Below are 19,707 nucleotides of genomic sequence, written 5' to 3'. Positions count from 1 at the left end.
GGGTTGAGTGTAGAATGGTGAGAAGGGGTCAATAAGGGAGACATGGAATGAGAATGAAATGAATGGTGAGTGCGTGGGTGACTTTAATTTTTATTCCTTATGTTTCAGCCTTGTTCAAATTTTAAATTTAACATTTCCTAACACATGCATTTATATATTACTTAAGCAAGTAAATAAATACTAAACTTCTATCAAGCTTCTATAGCTATCCATGCCTCTGTTGGCTAATAGATCAGAGATTTATTTAACTAGCTGTTGATGCATAATAAGGTTCTCTATCGTCACAGGTAATAGAGGGAAAGAGCCACCCTCATAATCTGAAGAAGAAACAAAAACTCCACAGGAAATAAAACTTAAGAAATAGCTTTGGAATCATGCAGCTTACTTGTGGGTTGACGTCCAAAATGCAAGTTCGTCCAGTTTGGACAACTTCAAGAATAGAGTCAATCTTGGTTCCGTAGAGATTTCCTTCATATTCCCCATGTTCCAAATATTTTCCAGCTTTAATATCTGCTTCCATCTCAGATCGTGACACAAATTTATATGCCTGGCCATCTTTTTCATCTTCCCTTGGTTTCCGTGAAGTAACTAAATAAAATAGCGTTGAGAATTTGTACAGACACAGTGCAGGGTATTAAAAAACAAACTAAAATGCACAGGGTAGCCTAAGTCTTTTTGATTTAGTGCAGGGGTTGGCAAACTATGGCCTATGACCAAATCTGGCCTGCTTCCTATTTTTGTAAATAAAGTTTTATGGACCACAGCCATGTTCATTCATTTTATCGCCTATGGTTTCATTCGTTTTACAATGGCGGAATAGTTGTGACCCAGACTAGATGGCCTGTAAAGCCTAAAGTATTTACTATATGTGGCCCTTGAATAAAAATGTTTGCTGACCCCTGATCAGGAATGTTTTAAGAGGTAGTCTCCAATATACAATTTATATCCAAAAAATGTGCTTTATAAAGTCAGATTGAAACTCAAAATATATTTACCTAGAAGCAGAGCCCCAAAGTTAAATTCTTAACTATGGTGAGAGCTAATAAGTGTGAGGTATATTGCGCAAGTGAACATCTTTTCCAGCTGACCAGCACTCCCCTTCTCCTTAAGGAATATCAATTACAGCCTTTCTTCACACTTCTTTGAACATTTCCTAATTGAGTGTCCAACAGATGAGCAAAATTCTATTCTTAGTTGGTATTATCAATTTTCTGAAGTGTAGTTTTATCCATAAATTATCTATCCTTTATCTTGCCCCAGCACCAAACTTTTCTTCTAGCTTCCTTCTAATTAACATTCCCAAATGCTAATTGCTTTGTTTTGCACCTCGGTGGATCTAGCCACCTGGATGTTATTATGTATGGTCTAGTAACTTGCTCTACTCTGACCTGAAGTATTCTGAGAGAATGAGAGAGAAGAGACCAAGTCAAAAACTTAAAACATCCTTTTGTCAGGTATTTTAGAGACATACAACTCCTTTGCAACTTGGCCGTGCTAGGAATGGATGATTATCACTTTTCAAACTGTTGCAAAGGTGCAGAGTTAGGTATTCTCTGCCAACTTGCTAGCACTCCCTAGGAAGAAAAGTAATTTGTGTATGTGTGTGTGTTATTTTCAAGTTTAGCCTTAATCTGAGTTTGCCTAGATCAGATATAAAACAGTATTCTACTTCTATTAATCAAGTACTTATACATGCAGAATATGTGACAAAATCATTAACCACATGCAATTAAAGGTACAAAGTAATCAGATGAAAAATTGACAGAATTTTGACTATTCAAATAAGCACAACACATCAAGAAAACTTTTATAAGAAAAAAACTTTAAGTTCAAGCTCAATAATAAGGGTCTAATTCACAAATAAGATTATTATGTACAAGAGGATTCCCTTTTTCCCCTGCTGTTTTCTGGCTCATTCCAGACCACTGTGGAGAGATTTATAAAGTCACTTAAAGAGCTTCAAGATGCTATGATGGCTTTTCATATTAAAAAATGTGTGATCTCTAAGGTTTCTGGGATTATTCACCAAAGGTGGTATGATAAAACTCCTAAGGCAATTTTAAACTCCCCAAATACATACATACTAGGATTTGGCTTAATATCTGTGAAGATAATTTTAGAAGAGTACGACTTTTGGGGACGCACTACAGTGAAACCATGTATGGGAACGTGCTGCTTGAAATAAATACATACAGGCACACACACTGCCCCCCAACACTACCTCCAACATGTGGAGGGAATCTTAAATTCTTGGTGAAATGTTTTTAGTTTACAAGTGAATTTTAAGGAAAATACCATTCTCTAGTGAAGACTCAAAAAAGAAATCTACATTGGCACATAATTAAGCCCCTTTCCATTTCTAGAACAGAGAAATTAGAGCAGGGTGGATTGACTACAGCTGATTCCTTAGGCTTATATGCTAAGCAACTAAGTAATGTGATTGCTTAGAATTTATGTTTTGTGATTGATAGGCAAAATTCTAATCTTTAGTAGCTCTTCAAATAGTCAGGAAATAATCAACAAAGTAACATTTTATTTGTTAACTATCCCAAGATGTATTAAAGGGAAAACATGATTCATAAGGTAGCTTGTCCACCTGGATTAATAATTTTTTATATTTTATTTTAGGACCATTTCACAATATAAAGAGAAGACTAAGTCAATTTAATCCAACACCAGCATTTACTTCCTTCCCTATGAGACTTCCCCAACCAGCCCACCAGACAACGTGTAGCACAAGACTGTGTATCAAAAATTAGGCAAACTTGTCACACTTCATCAGTATTTTTTTTGTGTGTGTTGATTCTGAGGCTTAAAACAAACAAACAAACTAAACACTATATAAACATGAATGATTTAAAGAAAAGTAAAACACACCTACATTATATGAAGACGTGATACTTGACAAGGTATGGATATACATAAACATTTCTATATAAAAATTCAGACTTGAATCTTTACTAAAAATAAGTCTTGAAAGGTAAAATAGTACATCTTCTGGAAATTAATTTGGCATGAAGAAATCAAGAAGTTGAAATAAATATATTTAATACTTCTATATTTATAAATCTCTCTATACATCCTTTGGTCTAATAATTTTACATCTGAGATTTATGTATACACATTTTATGATCTCTTTATTTATAACAAAAAAGCCACCCAAACCATATAAATGGGTGATAACAGTAAAGCATGGTGTACTTATATGCTGGAATATTAAGAAGCTAACACAATTAATTTTTTTACTGTTTTTTAATCATGATAAGATATACATAACATAAAATTTATCATTTTAACCATTATTAAGTGCACAATTCAGTGGCATTAAGTACAGTAACACTGTTGTGCAACCATCACCACTATTCATCTCCAGACCCTTTTTATCATCCTATAGAAAAAAAAAAAAATTACACTCACTACTTAATATTCTTAGAAATACAGAAGAGATAGCTCCCACAAATAGATGATGCTGTAGGAAAAAACAGGAAACAGAAAATAATCCTAAAATGAAAAATATGACTACTTATGATAAAACATTGATGAGATAGAAGATAAAGAACTCAAGGTAATCTTTTAAAGAGTAGAATAAAAAGATAAAGGGTTGGACAACATGATTTAAAAAAGTAAGAGACTGAGGAGATGAATCCAGGATGTTCAACATCCAGCTAATAGAAATTCTAGAAAAAAGTGAATAGAGAAAACAGGGAGAAATCATCCAAGAAACAGTAATTCCCCAGAATTGAATGACATGCATCTCTAGTCTGAAGAGCTCACTAATCATCAGCACAATAAATAAAAATAGATGCACACAAAGGCACATCATTATTAAGTTATAAAATAATGAAAACCAACAAAATAAAAAGACTGAAGGAAAAATCAGGTCATGTATGAAAGGACAAAAATTAGAATGACGTTAGACTTCTTAACAAAACTGGGTTAAAGAGTAACATCTTTTGGGTTTTACAATCTAGACCTTCTATTCTCAGATAATCAATCAAATAGAAGACAAAAAAATATACAACTTCAAAGATGCAGAAATTACATCCCATACAGCATTTTTTGTCAAGTTACAAGGCATGTGCCGTCGCAAAACAAGGCAATAAACCAAGAAAGAAAAAGAATGGGACCCAGGAACAATAGCTTCAACCCAGGACAGCAACAAAGGGAAACATCCCTATGTGCACGTGGGGCAGCCAGAGTGGAGAGTGTGTAGCCCTCACTAACGCAGGAAGACTGAGGGTTGTGGGACAGAGGTCTCCAAGAAAAAAGCATGACTTACTAAATAAGAGGTTCTTTGGTTTAATACAAAACTATACGCATGAACACATAAGACAAAGACGGGAAGAAAAAAACGAACTTTAGAAATTGCTGGGTTGGGGGAGAGGAAGAGGCTGTTCAAGAAAGTGAAACTGAATTAACTGAAACTAGAGCTATCTTTATGCTGGGAGGACACTCAGGAAGTCAGTAGGTAAGGCCTACACTGGACAGAACAAGAAATAGCAGAATGAAGACATTATTAAGAAATATGGAAGACTAACAAAATAAATAGCAGAAAGATTGAAAAGTGACTGTTTCTGGTCTAGGCCAGAGGTGGGGTAGAGGAAAATGGAGTTATTTTTCATAACATATTTTTGAGAACTACTTGATTAAAATATGCTACATGTATTAATTTGATAAAAATGAAAAATAAAATACTTTAAAATACTTAAAATACTTTGATCACAGTGAGAGTTTTATTTTGTTAACTACTTAACTATGATTTGTCTGATTTAGTGATTTACAGTGCCTACAATGGAACTCAAAGTCTTACCCTGAAGGGATTACAGACAGCACATGAGGACAATGACAGGGTTATTGCCCCAATACACCCCTAAAAATGTCAGCAATAAGATTACTCACTGAGAACTAAATGTCAAAGCATACTGGATGAAAGCGGAGAAACTCTAAAACTCATCCAAAAGACATGGAGTGATGTTAGGCTAAGATTTGACATGGAAAGCTTAAAGGCATTAAAATACCTACAGAAATTCTGTGTTAATCAAAAGGGGGCTTGGTCAGCAATGGAAGCACAGAAAGGGGACTTATAAAGGCAAGACTGGCTTGTGTTCAGGGGAGAGCGCATGTAAGTTCCCACAAGTAAAGGCTCATGTATCTCCAAAATGAATGATATCACTGCCTTGTTATAAGGACTAATATACATTTGTACTTAACTCCTTGCTCTAACTCCATTCTCATCAAGCATGCTTCTGACATTATTTAACTTTCCTTGTAAATGTGCAAATAGAGAAAGAACACAAAGATCATAAAATGAGTGTCTGGTTCATTTAATGGTTATTATTTCCCATCAGTATTATTGTATTTTGTATATAAATAAATGTGACCTTCATTAATGCTGCCTGCTCTGGAAGAGGAATCTCTCTTGATGTGCTATCAAAAATCAGGTTTAGGACCTTACAGGACTGAAAGCTACAAGCCAGATCATGAAAATACAACTTTTCAGATACACATCAAATGTACAAGAAAATGCGCAGCTAATGCTGATTTTGCCACAACTCTTAATACTTGCATTTAACGAACACTTCTGGATTGAAGAGTTTGGAGAAGCGATTGCCACCAGGCAGCCAGCTGACATGGCCCACAATGCTATTTCAAGACAGCTGTAGAGTCGCCAAGTTTTTCAGTATCATTTGCTTGTTCATTTTCATTGGCGTAATTAGAAATTACTTGGGAATAAAATAATAATAATCTGCCCCACCCCCACTCCTTCTTTCCAATTAAATAGTAAAGGAAACAGAAAACTTACATGGCACTGTGGTTCCAAATCTAGTGGGATTCAACACTATGAACCTGTTTTTCAAGCTTCTTCGTCCCACACCTTGAGCTCCTATCAATACTAATGTCTTTCTCTGGAAGGGAGGCATTTTGGCTACCTCCTCATAAATCTGGATTTCATGACGATCAAATTCTAAAAATAAGGAAATGGGAAAACATCATATTCAGTTATCTTTTATTTTTATTATTATTTTTTAATTAATTAATTAATTAATTTTGGGCTGTGTTTGGTCTTCGTTGCTGCACGCAGGCTTTCTCTAGTTGAGGTGAGCGGGGACTACTCTTTGTTGCGGTGCACGGGCTTCTCACTGTAGTGGCTTCTTTTGTTGCGGAGCACGGACTCTAGGTGTGCGGGTTTCAGTAGTTGTGGCACGTGGGCTCAGTAGCTGTGGCTCGCGGGCTCTAGAGCACAGGCTCAGTAGTAGTAGTAGTAGAGCAAAGGCACACGGGCTTAGTTGCTCTGCAGCATGTGGGACCTTCCTGGACCAAGGCTCGAACCCGTGTCCCCTGCATTGGCAGGCAGATTCTTAACCACTGGGCCACCAGGGAAGTCCCTCAGTTATCTTTTATATGGATGAAAAACCTCTGCTATTCTGTTCAGTAATGGCTTAGTTGTCTTGATAGTTAAGTATCACTTGAACTGTACTTAGTACAGAGTTTTAAAAATAAATTTGGTAAAGTACAATAAATTATTTTGTACTCTGATTTAAACACCTGCTTCTATTCATTTGCCTTAAAAAATTGTCTAACAAAACTAGAAAAATACCCTTACTTTATCCTTATCAGATAATCTATCCCTTAAAACCTGTTTCTTATCAATTCATCAGTAGAAATAATTACTTAATATAATCAAATTGCAAATTAGTTTATGTAATCTATTCCACTAAAAGGTGAGTATCAAATATGGAGGACAGCAGTACACTTAGAGTGGCTGCTTAAATAAGTTTCATAGAATGAGTATCCCCTTCCAATGATACAAATGAATAAATACTGTGCGGTGAACTCTGCAAATATTAGTTTGATTAATAAAATGCATATAGACAACATACTAACATTTAAATATTAAGATTCTAAATTTATGTATAAAATAAAATGTTGGATCTTAACTATTTTCAGTAGAAACACATTCCAAAATTATGATCAATGGGAAAATTAGAAATTTTCCATTTTGCAAGAAAGCTTTAAGAATATATATTTAATGAACAATAAAGCCCAAGAGGATTTGAAATATTATATTACCTATTATTATGGCTATAACTCTCAATCTATAGTAATAACACTTCTTCCTTAGGTTATTATCTTAACAGCAACACTTTCTTTGCACAATTTCTCCACAATAGATTAAGGGAGAGTCTAATTTCCCCTTATTATAATATTATTATTATAATATATTATTAGATTATTTCCTTTATAATGTGCTATTTAGTTTATTACCAATATAGAGGTAGCTCTAAAGTCAAGAAAGCACTTTAAAATTATCAATTCTTTTGAGTAAGCCTCCAGAGCCTTCTGATTCTAAGAGCTGCATTTCACTCCTATCAGCCTTTATAACTGAAAAGAATTAACTGTGGTAGGTGTCATATTTATCTTTCTTTAAGTCTGAAAGATTTAAGAAAGAATCCTACTAGATCAGGCTAAGATTTGTTTGGTCCAGTATTATTTTTCCAAAAGTATCATGGACAATGTTATGGCAGAATATGGTTGCCCTTAATCATAACTCTTTTATTATCTTTATAAAGGCATTCTGTTCTGTAGAAATGACACAAGTTTCTATCAAAGTTCTTAAATAGTTTTAATTGTCACATTGTTCCTTCATTAATACAAGCATAAATCCTAACCAATTCATTTTATTATAAACTATGAGTATAAAATAAAGCACACTAGTGATAGTGCAAGTATATATATCAGGATTTAAATAATGCCTGTATATTATTGTACCAAGTGTTCACACGGCAGTCCCTTGCAGTTGGGTACTAATCTGAATTAATTCATTTAAAATTATACATTTAGAGTGTATGCCACATTGAGTAATGATATAAAGCTATTTCATACTTCACTTGGATTTCTCAAAAAAGTATTTAAAACATACCTGCGGGGCTTCCCTGGTGGCGCAGTTGTTGAGAATCTGCCTGCCAATGCAGGGGACACGTGTTCGAGCCCTGGTCTGGGAAGATCCCACATGCCACGGAGCAACTGGGCCCGTGAGCCACAACTACTGAGCCTGTGTGTCTGGAGCCTGTGCTCCGCAACAAGAGAGGCCACGACAGTGAGAGGCCTGCGCACTGCAATGAAGAGTGGCCCCCGCTCGCCGCAACTAGAGAAAGCCCTCACACAGAAACGAAGACCCAACACAGCCAAAAATAAAAATTAAAAAAAAAAAAAAAAAAAAGAACAGTTTAAAAAAAAAAAATAAAAACAAAACAAACAAAAAAAACATACCTGCATTTCTGGTTGTGAGATACATCATCTTTTTCTTTTTTTTGCTACTTATGGTTCCACAAAAAGGTCCTGAAGGATGACAAGGCAAATATAACTTAAACAATATGTCAGACTATATACATTGCCCTGTGGTGTTCTATAGGGGTGGGAGAATTATCTTCCCAGTGTTGCATCCTACAAAGCCGAAGCAGGCAGGGGTGAGTTGAGCCACTGAATTCTGATACAATACCAGCAGGTGGCAGAAAGGGAACAAAAAGTTTACTTTTGAGAGCAGTACACTAAAGCAGATGAGAGGGATTAATTCTAGATATATTTTAAATAAATTCATCAGCTAATTCAGATGAAAGAGGCAAAGAAAGGTGGCCACAAAGGACTACTTGTTACTTATTGTATCGAGTTCATCACCTGAATTGTCCCAGTCTCTTCTAACAAATGCCTTTCTCTTCTCTTCCAGGAACTGGCTTGGAATGAGACCAGCGCTTCCTCCCTCTTTTACATGGCTAGCCTAGAATCAAATTAATGAATTGTATATCTCAGTGATCAAAACTTGAGACCACATTCTAATAAGTAGGACAAGCAATAGTCAGTTAAAAAATAAAATCACATTTGATCTTAAGAAACTGACCTTGATATTTAAATCCATGGCATTGTCAGGATATTGAAACACTTTAGTACTGAGGAATCAGTGGGTACCTAACCAGTGTGCTATTTGGTAGTGAATTTTTAGACCGAAATACAAAGGTGTACAGGCTCTTTAAATTACTAAAACTTTTTATTTATAATACTAAACTAGTGAGAATGGAAAGGAATAAATGCTGTTATGTGTTGGCACCTAGTTAGGTGTTTGTTATCCAATAATTCTACTACGTTGGTATTTCCTGAGGCCAAATCAATGGGAAAAAAAAAAAAAAGAGAGAGACAGCACTGGGAGAACAGGGTGGAGAGTTTAGTTCATGCTACCAGGAATCTGAATATCCTGAGGGGAAGTAAGTTTAAAATAGGTAAAACCTCACCTACTGTCAACAAACTAACTTTTAAAATGAAACCCAAAGAAGTGCTATTTCAAAATAGTGGCTGGAGAACTGGCTACTAACGGCTTATCCCACAACATTAGTGACTTTATCCTTACAGCTAGCACAGGAAAATCCAGTATCATTTTTAGCAATTAAAATCCTGAAAAATACAATTAGAGTAATAGATGACAAACATGCAGGAAGAGACAGAGATAGATAATGGTGACGTGGTTAGAAGAGAAAACTAAGAGATGGCATTCACAGAGAAGGGAAAAAAGAGAAAACTGGGAAAGTTTAAAAAAGGACACTGTCACAGAAAGCAGATTTTTTTAGATCAGTTCTAAGAAATTCAGTGGAAACCTCTTGAAATCATGGATTCCATTTAATTTACTCATTTCTTAGTTCTCTCACCACACTGTGCCCTTATACATCATAATGTCTTAATTTAAATTTAAGGACACATTAGCAAGACTATTCTTATTCTTGTAATGCATTCCCCCTTAGAAGTCAGTATAACTTATTAGAGCTAATGTGAGTTACTAATATCTCCATTTAATTCAGAATTTAGTGCTAGGTACCAGGTCCTTTTCTTTCACACTTTGTTCCTTAATGAGACTCTCTTTTGTTTTTACAGTTTAAGAGATTTTAGACTTTGTTTCTCCAGTTCTGAATACTGTGGTTGCTAGTCAGTGTAAACAATTACAAAACCAGACTTATTACTTACGCTAGCGTTTTCTGAAAACTGTACTAGTGGAAAGGAAAAGGAAGACCATCACATATCTTCTGGAAAATGGAGGCGGGAAAGACAGTGACAACACACATCCCTTTCCATACACACAGATTTCAATCCAAGACCAAACAACACGGATGATAAAGCAAGCCTTCATTTCTCAATTACTGAGAAGAGGTGGGCAAATGGATTTAAGACCTTAAGAAATTACGTTTTATTTGTCATGAATGTATACATAGAGGAGACAAGAGGAAGACTACTCTACCTACAGTAAAAGACTCCTAGTTAAAAGGAACAAACACTAAAAAGGGATGACCCCCAAGTGAGTTGTTCCTACCCAATACTATATTTTACTGCAATCACGTGTGGAAGAACTGACTGGTCTAGTCTCTAAACCAAAGGAAGAGCACCACAGGCTAGTTAATTCTGCATTTATTAACATCTACTCACAAATTCCCTCTCAATTTGGTCTTCTGTCCACAAAATTAGCAGCCATGAAGCAGGAGCTGTTCATGCAGGAAAAATCATTGGAACAAATGCTAATACCTTCTTCCTGAATATTCAGATATTGGCCAGATCTAAGATTAAAAATAAAAAGGCAGTTGAAGAAATTTTGAGAAGCATACTAACCTGCCACCAGTTTGGGTCTTCTCTGTTTACAATCTGAAGAATTTCTCCTTTTGAAAACTTCAATCCTGCTTCTTTGCAGGGTATCAGGTTATCATTGTATGGATTATAATCAAAATGACATTTCACAAATACCTAAAACACAGCACAATTAAAAATACTAGAGATGTATCATTTGTCACAGGATTTCTGAAATCTTTTTCAAAGCACTGTGATTTAATTGTAACTGACAATGTATTTAGTACTTCAACTAAGGAACTTGTTTTCCTTAAATAAGTATAAAATTATTAGAACATTAATAATTTGGTATCAGAGAAGGAAATAAGAAATAAACATTAGTACTACATTAAATTTTTGTTTCTATTTTTAACTTCTAATTGTAAATCAACGGAGTTTGACAATTGTTTTCTTCCACCATTCTTACACTTTCTCCCAATCTTTTCACGTGATTGTCCAACCAACACTGCGTAATTTTTATGCAAGTAAATGCTACTTTCTAATTAACATCCTGAATTAATATATGCAGCTGATTCAAGGCATGTATTTCAGATATAATAGGATTGACTTCTTAAAAGTTTCCTGAAGCAAAAATTAAATACTAAAAGTTCATATTAAAATCAGACCTGCAATATATTTATTAAACTTAAAAAACAACAAAATACAACCCACTTTCATCCCTGGTAATGACATATATTTTTAATCACACAGATTCACACTAGCCAAAATTAGTGTGGAAAATACTTTTCTGGAATCATCTTGCTTTGATGTAAATGATCAGCATTAAATTAATTGTAAGACAAATACTGAAAAAGCCTTGAAACTATTTTCCAATTTAAATTCATTTAACCACACAAATTTCCTTTAAATCTGTTTTATTAATAAAAGTATGTCAATTACCACTATTAGTTATGATCTCCAATATCCAAAATATTTAGTTTATTAATTTTAATTTGAATTCTAATTAAGTTAAGCATTTTCAGTATTTGATGGCAAGTTCAGAGCAATTACTTTAATACAGACTTTTTTCAGGCATATTTATAGAAATTCAAATTTTATCTGCTAAGGAACTGACTTAGTATTTATCAGCAGGTAAACTAGCAAGCAGGAAAGCACATAATTAGTCAAAATAACAATGTTATTTTTCTATTTATCATACTTCTATAAATATAACCAAACAAGATATTCAAATAACACAAGCAGATATATTACATTATTAGTGTACTAAAATGTAATATGATGGATGCACATTAATTTAAGAATAACTTAATTTGGGAACATGACAAAATTTTAGTTACTTACAATTAGATGATTTTGATACAAAGCATTCAGAATATTTTCAATAACTTTTGAAAGGCTAAATATTAATGCTTAAAAAAAATCAGTAAGCCAATAATTTTTTTCCTGATATACAATTTTAGAAATATCTCAAAGGCAAGCATACAAACAATATTAAGATCGCTAAAATGTGACAATTGGCTAAGTTGACGATGGCATGCAGCTCAATGTTTTGGCAATGGAAAAAACCCAGAATGATTAAGTGTAATTAAGGTAAATGTAGCTGGCTGATAAGACAGAGAAACAGAGTAGCAGAGAATGTCCTGGAATGACATCATACCTGACGGACGTGTGATGGATGCCTCTCCACACTGACGCTCTAAAAATACATTTTTCATCGCATAAATAAAGCCAGACTTTAAACTGGTAATAAATTAACAAAATACAAACAAACTACTGGCCCATTTTTACTTCACTCATTTGGTAAAGCAACTACTTCCCTAATTAATTGTCCATAGGCTATAACACCTGAAAATGATAGAAGCAAAAGAGGTGTTTGAGATGAGGCAGAGAAGGATGGATATGCAAAGTTGTAAAAATACTTGGATACTCCTTACTTTTCAAGAAAGCTGCACTGAATTAATAGTAAGAGGATCCTGTCATCTCACCATGAATGTGTTTATTATTCTTATCTGTGGGACAGAATATATTTTGTAACAAAAGGCTCAGACTTTCTGAGTTAGTCCAAGTTTCAAATATTCGTTTCCCTACTCTCAGCAAATTGTTCTGGAAATGTCATTATTTGTCAAACAAACCACATCTCTCCAATGTAAAAGATTTCTGGAAGAAGCAATTTTATTTTTTCATTAACCAAATTAGTTTTGGAACATTACTCTCAAGCTCAAAAACTCAGATTAAACTAGTTTTACTCTGAACTTTGAAAATTTGTCTGAAAAATCAATGAACCCAACCTTTGATCTAAACATTTTGTAATGACCTTTAAATCACAGAGTTTTGACTAGATTTAGTATAATTGTATTTTATTAAGTACATTTTAAAGTGTTTCATTAATAGGCTATGGATGTTAACTGTTCATTGGTTATTAAGAAGTTACTAAATACAACCTGCTAATATATTTCAATCTCATATTCTTATCTCTAACAGAACTGAATAACCAACAATCTAAAGTAGAAGGAAGAGAAAAAAGAAAGTACTGGCTTTTAAACACAGGAGGAGATGTTAACCTCACTCAGAGTAGAAATACAAATTAAAACTATATTATAATAACATTTCCTTCCTGTCACATTAGCAGGAATCCAAATATTTGATAACATTCTGTAGATAGGAAAATGCCTATTGGCCCATAGTCCTAACAGGTTGGTGGAAGAACTGGTTTAATCCCTTGGGAGGACAATGCAGCAAAGCTATCAAAATTATAAATGCAAAAAAAACCTCTGACCTAGTAATCCACCTCTGGGAATGTGTTCAACAGCAGTGTTACTCAGATATATGCAAAATGACTTATGTAGAAGACTATTAACTATTGAATATGTCCTAATCGCAAAAGATTGGAAGCAATCTTAACTGTTTAACAATAGGGAGTGAGGACTAGACTGGTAGTAGATTAGAAGGGAGATTTCAGCTGAATACATATTCCTATTTCTTGACTTCTAGAACCATGGGAATGATTCACCTATTCAAAAATTAAATTCTTATGGTAATGAAAGTAGAGATAAAATGACTCCCACTTCTGACTAAGAGAAGTAACAAGGACCCACCCTCTAACCTGAAACAACTAAAATACTGGACAAAACATATGAAATGTTTGTCAAGACATCAGACAACAAAGACAGTGATCCCTAAAAACTGGAAATAAACAAGATGAACTATACAATTGCCCCAATTAACTGCACAGAAAAAGTTTCCAGGTTGTAACCCAGGAAGGGGGACTCTAGGTAGAGCCTGGTGGTCTCCAAGTTGAGGAGATGAGCTGAGAGACAGGGAGATCAAGGGGGTTACAGTGCACAGAACAGAGTGACAGTGAGGAAAGGGTTACACAGAGAAAGGGCTCAAGAACTAGAGGACTCCCTCCAGCGTTCAGCTGAATACTCATCAGTGCACGTCATGAGTACGATCAGGTAAAGAATCAGCATTATGGGGAACAATATGAGGAGGTCATGCAGGGTCAGAAATAGTTCCTGTTATCACCAGTGTGAGTGGAAAAACCTCATAATTCATGAAGCATTCAGTATTCGGAAGGGTTCTGCCCTAGACTTAATCCTACTCTGGTTGCACCTAACAAAGCTTAAAAAGCACAATCTGAAAGGATCTAACTGCTCCCACATAATGTAACTATCCTAGAACAAAACCTGAGAATATTTCTAAGAATACAAAAATATCCAGCACTCAGCAAGGTAAAATTCATATCTGGCAGCCAATCAAAAATAACCAGACATGCAAATAAGCAGGAAAATACAACCTAAAATATGGAGAAAAATGAACCAATTAAGAGTGACCCGGTACAGCCACTATGGAGAACAGTACGGAGGTTCCTTAAAAAACTAAAAATAGAACTACCATACGACCCAGCAATCCCACTACTGGGCAGATACCCTGAGAAAACCATAATTCAAAAAGAGTCATGTACCAAAATGTTCATTGCAGCTCTATTTACAATAGCCAGGACATGGAAGCAACCTAAGTGTCCATCATCGGATAAATGGATAAAGAAGATGTGGCACATATACACAATGGAATATTACTCAGCCATAAAAAGAAATGAAATGGAGGTATTTGTAGTGAGGTGGATGGAGTTAGAGTCTGTCATACAGAGTGAAGTAAGTCAGAAAGAGAAAAACAAATACAGTATGCTAACACATATATATGGAAACTAAGGGAAAAAAAAAAAAAGGTCATGAAGAACCTAGTGGCAAGACGGGAATAAAGACACAGACCTACTAGAGAATGGACTTGAGGATATGGGGAGGGGGAAGGGTAAGATGTGACTAAGTGAGAGAGTGGCATGGACATATATACACTACCAAACGTAAGATAGATAGCTAGTGGGAAGCAACCGCATAGCACAGGGAGATCAGCTCTGTGCTCTGTGACCACCTAGAGGGGTGGGATAGGGAGGGTGGGAGGGAGGGAGATGCAAGAGGGAAGAGATATGGGAACATATGTGTATGTATAACTGATTCACTTTGTTATAAAGCAGAAACTAACACACCATTGTAAAGCAATTATACTCCAATAAAGATGTTAAAAAAAAAAAAAAAGTGACCCGGAAATGACAAATGGGACTGATTTAGTAGGCAAGGACATTAAAATAGTTATTTTTAACTTTACATATAGTAGTCATATGTTCAAGAAGCTGGAGGAAGGATTCGGCATGTTAGGTAGAAACACGGCAGATATAAAAAGATTCCATTCAAATTTCTAGAGATGAAAACAAAAATATCTGAGATGAAGAGTACACTGGATATGATAAACAGATTAGACATTTTAGAAAAAAAATAAATAAATTTGAAGACAAAGCAATAGAAGCTGTCCGACATGAAAAAGTGGGAGAAAACAAGACTGAATAAATGAAAAGAGTATCAGTGAGCTACGGGACAACTCCAAGGAGCCTAGCATGTATAACTGGTGTCACCAAAGGACAGGAGTAACAGAGGAACAGAAAAGCTATTCCAAGTAATAACAATCAAAAAAATTTCCAAATCTAATGAAAGAGTCTTTTTAACAACGGAAGCTGGAAAAACTGGATACCTACATGCAAAAACAAAAACCCCAAACCAACGCTTTGATCCATATCTTATACCCTATATAAAAACGCAGTGTAAATGGATCACAGAGCCAGATGTAGAGTATACAACTATAAAACTTTTAGAAGAAAACATAGGAAAAAATCTTTATAACCATGTGTTGTACAAAGATTTTTTCACACAGAACAAAAGCATGATCCATAAAAAAAAAAATGGACAAATTAGACTTCATCAAAATTAAGAACGTCTGCTCTTTGTATTACAGTGTTAAGAGAATGAAGACAAGCCCCTTCTCACTTGGAGAAAATCTTTGTAAATCATAATTTCGGTAAAGTACTTGTATCAAGACATAAAGAACTCCCAAAGCTAAATAATAAGGAAAAAAACAACTCAATAAAAAATGGATGAAAGATTTGAAGACATCACCAAAGTAGTCATAAGCATGGCAAATAAGCACATGAAAAGATGCTCAATATTAGCAGTCATTAGGGAAATGCAAATTAAAATCATGATGAGACACCATGACACACCTATTAGAATGGCTAAAATTATAAAGACTGACCATACCAAATGCTGGTGAAGATGTACAGTAATTGCAGCTTTCCTATAGTGCTGGTGGGAATGTAATTAGTACAACCACTTTTGAAAACAGTATGGCCATTTCTTTACAAGTTCAACATATACCTACCAAATGACCCAGTACTTCAACTCTTAGGTATTTACCTGAGGGACTTACATGTAAATGTCCATAGCATCTTTATTTATAATAGCCCCGAACTGGAAACAACAAAAATGTTCATTAGCCAGTTAATGCATAATCAAACTGTGGTACAGCCATGCAATGGAATACTACTTGTTAATAAAGAGGAATCAACTACTGATACACATAAAAACATGGATAAATCCCCAAATAATTATGCTGAGTGAAAGAAGTCAGATTAAAAAAAAAGCAAAATCAAAGGATTCATGTTGTATGAATCCATTTATATAAAAATATAGAAAATGTAAACTAATTTATAGTGACAGAAAGAAGAGCAGTACTTGCCTGGCATGAAGGTTGGGCTGGGGGTAAGGAGCAGGAGGGAAGGATTACAGTGGACCCAAGAAAACTTCTGGGGGTGATAGATATGTTCACTGTCTCAACTGTATTGAGGGTTTCATGGGTACATAATAGATATGTCCACATTTATTAACTGTATGCTTTAAGTATATGCTATTTATACAAACTTTACCTCAAAGATACCTTTAAAAAGTAAAGCTAAAAATAGTCAAAGTACTGACAAAGTAAAATATTGCACAGGAGTATGCTGTGCCTATGCAAAGGATAATAATTAGCAGCAGAAGAAAAATCATCAAATGGATGAAAGGCTGGAGAAACATCTCCAATCATGACCTTTGTCGTAAATCAGAAGGAGGCTGGTAATTCGTTTGGGAATGTGCTGGCTGAACATGGTACAAGTGCTGCGTACACACTCTCAGTCTCAAGCCATAGTTTCAGGTCCACCTGAGTTTACACATCAGAGTAAGTGACAAGGTAGTGAATGCAGTGATCAGAGTTGCTAAGAAGTTCTCTACAATAATAACAGATAATTAAGGGAGAATGTTATTTTTCTAAAGATTTTCAAAGTGTATGAACTCAGCCTATTCAAATGCGCACTCACAAACAACATATTTTGAGATCAGCAAGGAAACTAGATTATATATTTGGTTTAAAAAGCTTTCAGGGGCAGTTCACACTTCTGTATGGTAAATAACCATACGTGGGCCACAAGTTTAAGCTTCTGTTAGTTAAAAAAATATATATTTTTTAAATTTATTAACCTGGCTGCTCTGAAATCATACTACTAATAATTCTTAATTTACATTACACTTGAGTCATTAGTTCATGCAAGGCCTGCTTTTATTTTTTTATTTTGTTAGTTTTAACAATATAATAAAAGCCATGAGCTTGCCACTCAAAGCAGAGGCTAGAAACCTACATGGTCCTCCTGCCCACATTCCATTCCATCCCACCACCCTCGCTTCCCCAACAATGAAGGTAACCCTCATCCTGCATCTTGTGTCCACAAACTCCTTGCTTTCCTTTTGGTATAGTTTTATTAAACCTATATGTAATCTGTAAAAGTATATATATCTAGTTATTTAAAACTTAAAAAAGATAGTATCATGCTCTGTGCATGTACTCTTTTGGGGAAATGACATGCTTGTTAACATGTTTCTAGCTGTACATATTGCTCTAAGAAATTACATGTCTTAGTATACGTAAACATTCAACCCTAATAATGCTAAACCTTTTTCCTCCCAACGTGGTTATACCAATTTGCACTGCCACCAGCAATGTAGAAGAAATACTCTATATTCACAGTTACATTTTTTGCCAACTGAATGTTATAAAATGGTATCTCACATTGTGATTTTTAATATCTCTTCATATGTTTACTGACCATGTATCCCCTTTTACTTGATTTGTGTATGTAGAGTTTCATATATTATCCCTGTGAATAACCAGTTTCATTCACTGAATAGTCTTTCTCACTGAAAGACATATCATCTCCGTCAGATATCTAAGAAATATATGTGTGTAGGTCTCTTTCTGAACGCTCTCTTCCACTGTTCATTCTGTCTAGTCCTAAGCCAATAATATCACGTATCTTAATTCCTACACATTAATAATAAGCCCCTCTTCCTGCTTTTCTGCCTCAAAGGTGTCTTGGCTATGCATCTTATCAAATACCACGAAAAACCTTATTGAAATTTTCACTGGAATTTAACTGAATCTACAAGTCAATTTAAGGAAAACTGATATCTTCATAATATTGTCTTCCTGTCCATGAACATGATATATCCTGTTTACTTAGATCTTACTAAGTTTTTGTGCATGGAGGTCTCGAATATTTTTGTCAGATTTATTCCTAGACATAAATGTGACATTCTCTGACTCTATTGTAAATGTCCTAGTTAATTTCTAGATGTCTACTTACGGCATATAGAAATGCAACTGACTTTTGTATATTAATCTTATTTTCAAGTATCTTGCTAAATGATTTCTAATAATTTATAGTTGGGGGGTTTCAAATAAAAAATCTTACTATTTGAAAATAATATTTTATTTTCTCCTTTACAAGTCTTTTGCTTCCATAATTAATTTATTTTTGTCTTCATGCGCTTATGGAACTTTCCATAAAATATTGAACATAAGTGCCGCTAATGAACATCCTTCTCTAGTTCTGAATTTTTTTTAACGAAGCAATGACTTTATTAATCCTTGTTTTAAAACTTTATGTTCTGGCTTCTTTGGCTTAATTAACTGCAAAATAAATAACTGTATAAACAATAATTTAAAAAGCAGCAGTATCCAAGAGCCTCAGAATTTAAAATATTACAGGTTTCGATATTTCACTATATCCTAAACAAAATTTTTTAGGAGTCAAAATTCTTGAAGTTTCATTTTTTTTTTTTTTTTTAAAGAAGTGGTCAATTCCCTTTGCTTCACTGTTGGCAGCCTCATCAAAATTCTGAACAAGATCACCCTCCTCCCCAGTAGCAAGTGGAGCTTTTCCATCCAGCTTATGCCAGGATCTTGAAAACTTGCTGACACCAAGCTGGTCTAAGATTGGGGTGACCTTTCTGTCAAGGGCTTTGTCTCAGCATGGCTGGTAATGGTGAAAGTGTTTGCTGCCAGAGACCTCTGAGTGTTAGGACTGTTAAGGTGGATCATCACTCCCTGGTTTGCAAATATATTTACCTCTTTAAAAGTCAGAGATACTGTTTATTCCTAGTTTCTTTAAGGAGAACTGAAGATTTTTTATCATCTGTTATAACAGATATTTGTAATATCATCTGTTAATCCATATATCATCTAAGGGTGGTTCCTTTTTACCCTCACAATTATGCCTGAAGTTTGGCAAGTTTCTCTTGGTTTATGGTGGGTTTTTCTCATCTTAGGGTGGAAACTGGGCTTCACAGGGGCCTGGGGTTGGCACTCAAGTAGTCTCAGGCAGACCAGCTTAGACTCCAGTTCCTGATT

The 19,707-nt window shown here is 34.8% G+C and overlaps 1 protein-coding gene across 7 annotated transcripts in view; it reads right to left on the bottom strand.

The window, feature by feature from the left end:
• Positions 1-19,707, bottom strand: part of PALS2 (protein associated with LIN7 2, MAGUK p55 family member) — a 111,172-nt gene that overhangs the window by 11,460 nt on the left and 80,005 nt on the right. For 6 of the 7 annotated variants that reach the window (XM_082471911.1, XM_082471913.1, XM_082471915.1 and 3 more), the window contains exons 6-10: positions 10,645-10,776; positions 8,677-8,776; positions 8,272-8,340; positions 5,804-5,965; positions 386-588 (exon numbers count right to left, since the gene is read on the bottom strand). In XM_082471911.1, coding sequence (XP_082328037.1) covers positions 386-588; positions 5,804-5,965; positions 8,272-8,340; positions 8,677-8,776; positions 10,645-10,776 — 666 coding nt within the window. Of the gene's footprint in view, positions 1-385; positions 589-5,803; positions 5,966-8,271; positions 8,341-8,676; positions 8,777-10,644; positions 10,777-12,256; positions 12,296-19,707 lie in introns of all 7 variants that reach the window. The other variant, XM_082471916.1, reaches the window with a different exon arrangement.

This window comes from Balaenoptera physalus (genome assembly GCF_965194825.1).
Source record: "Balaenoptera physalus genome assembly, chromosome: 8".
In the NCBI taxonomy this organism is placed as follows: Eukaryota; Metazoa; Chordata; class Mammalia; order Artiodactyla; family Balaenopteridae; genus Balaenoptera; species Balaenoptera physalus.
This window is presented reverse-complemented; position numbering and strand designations above follow the sequence as displayed.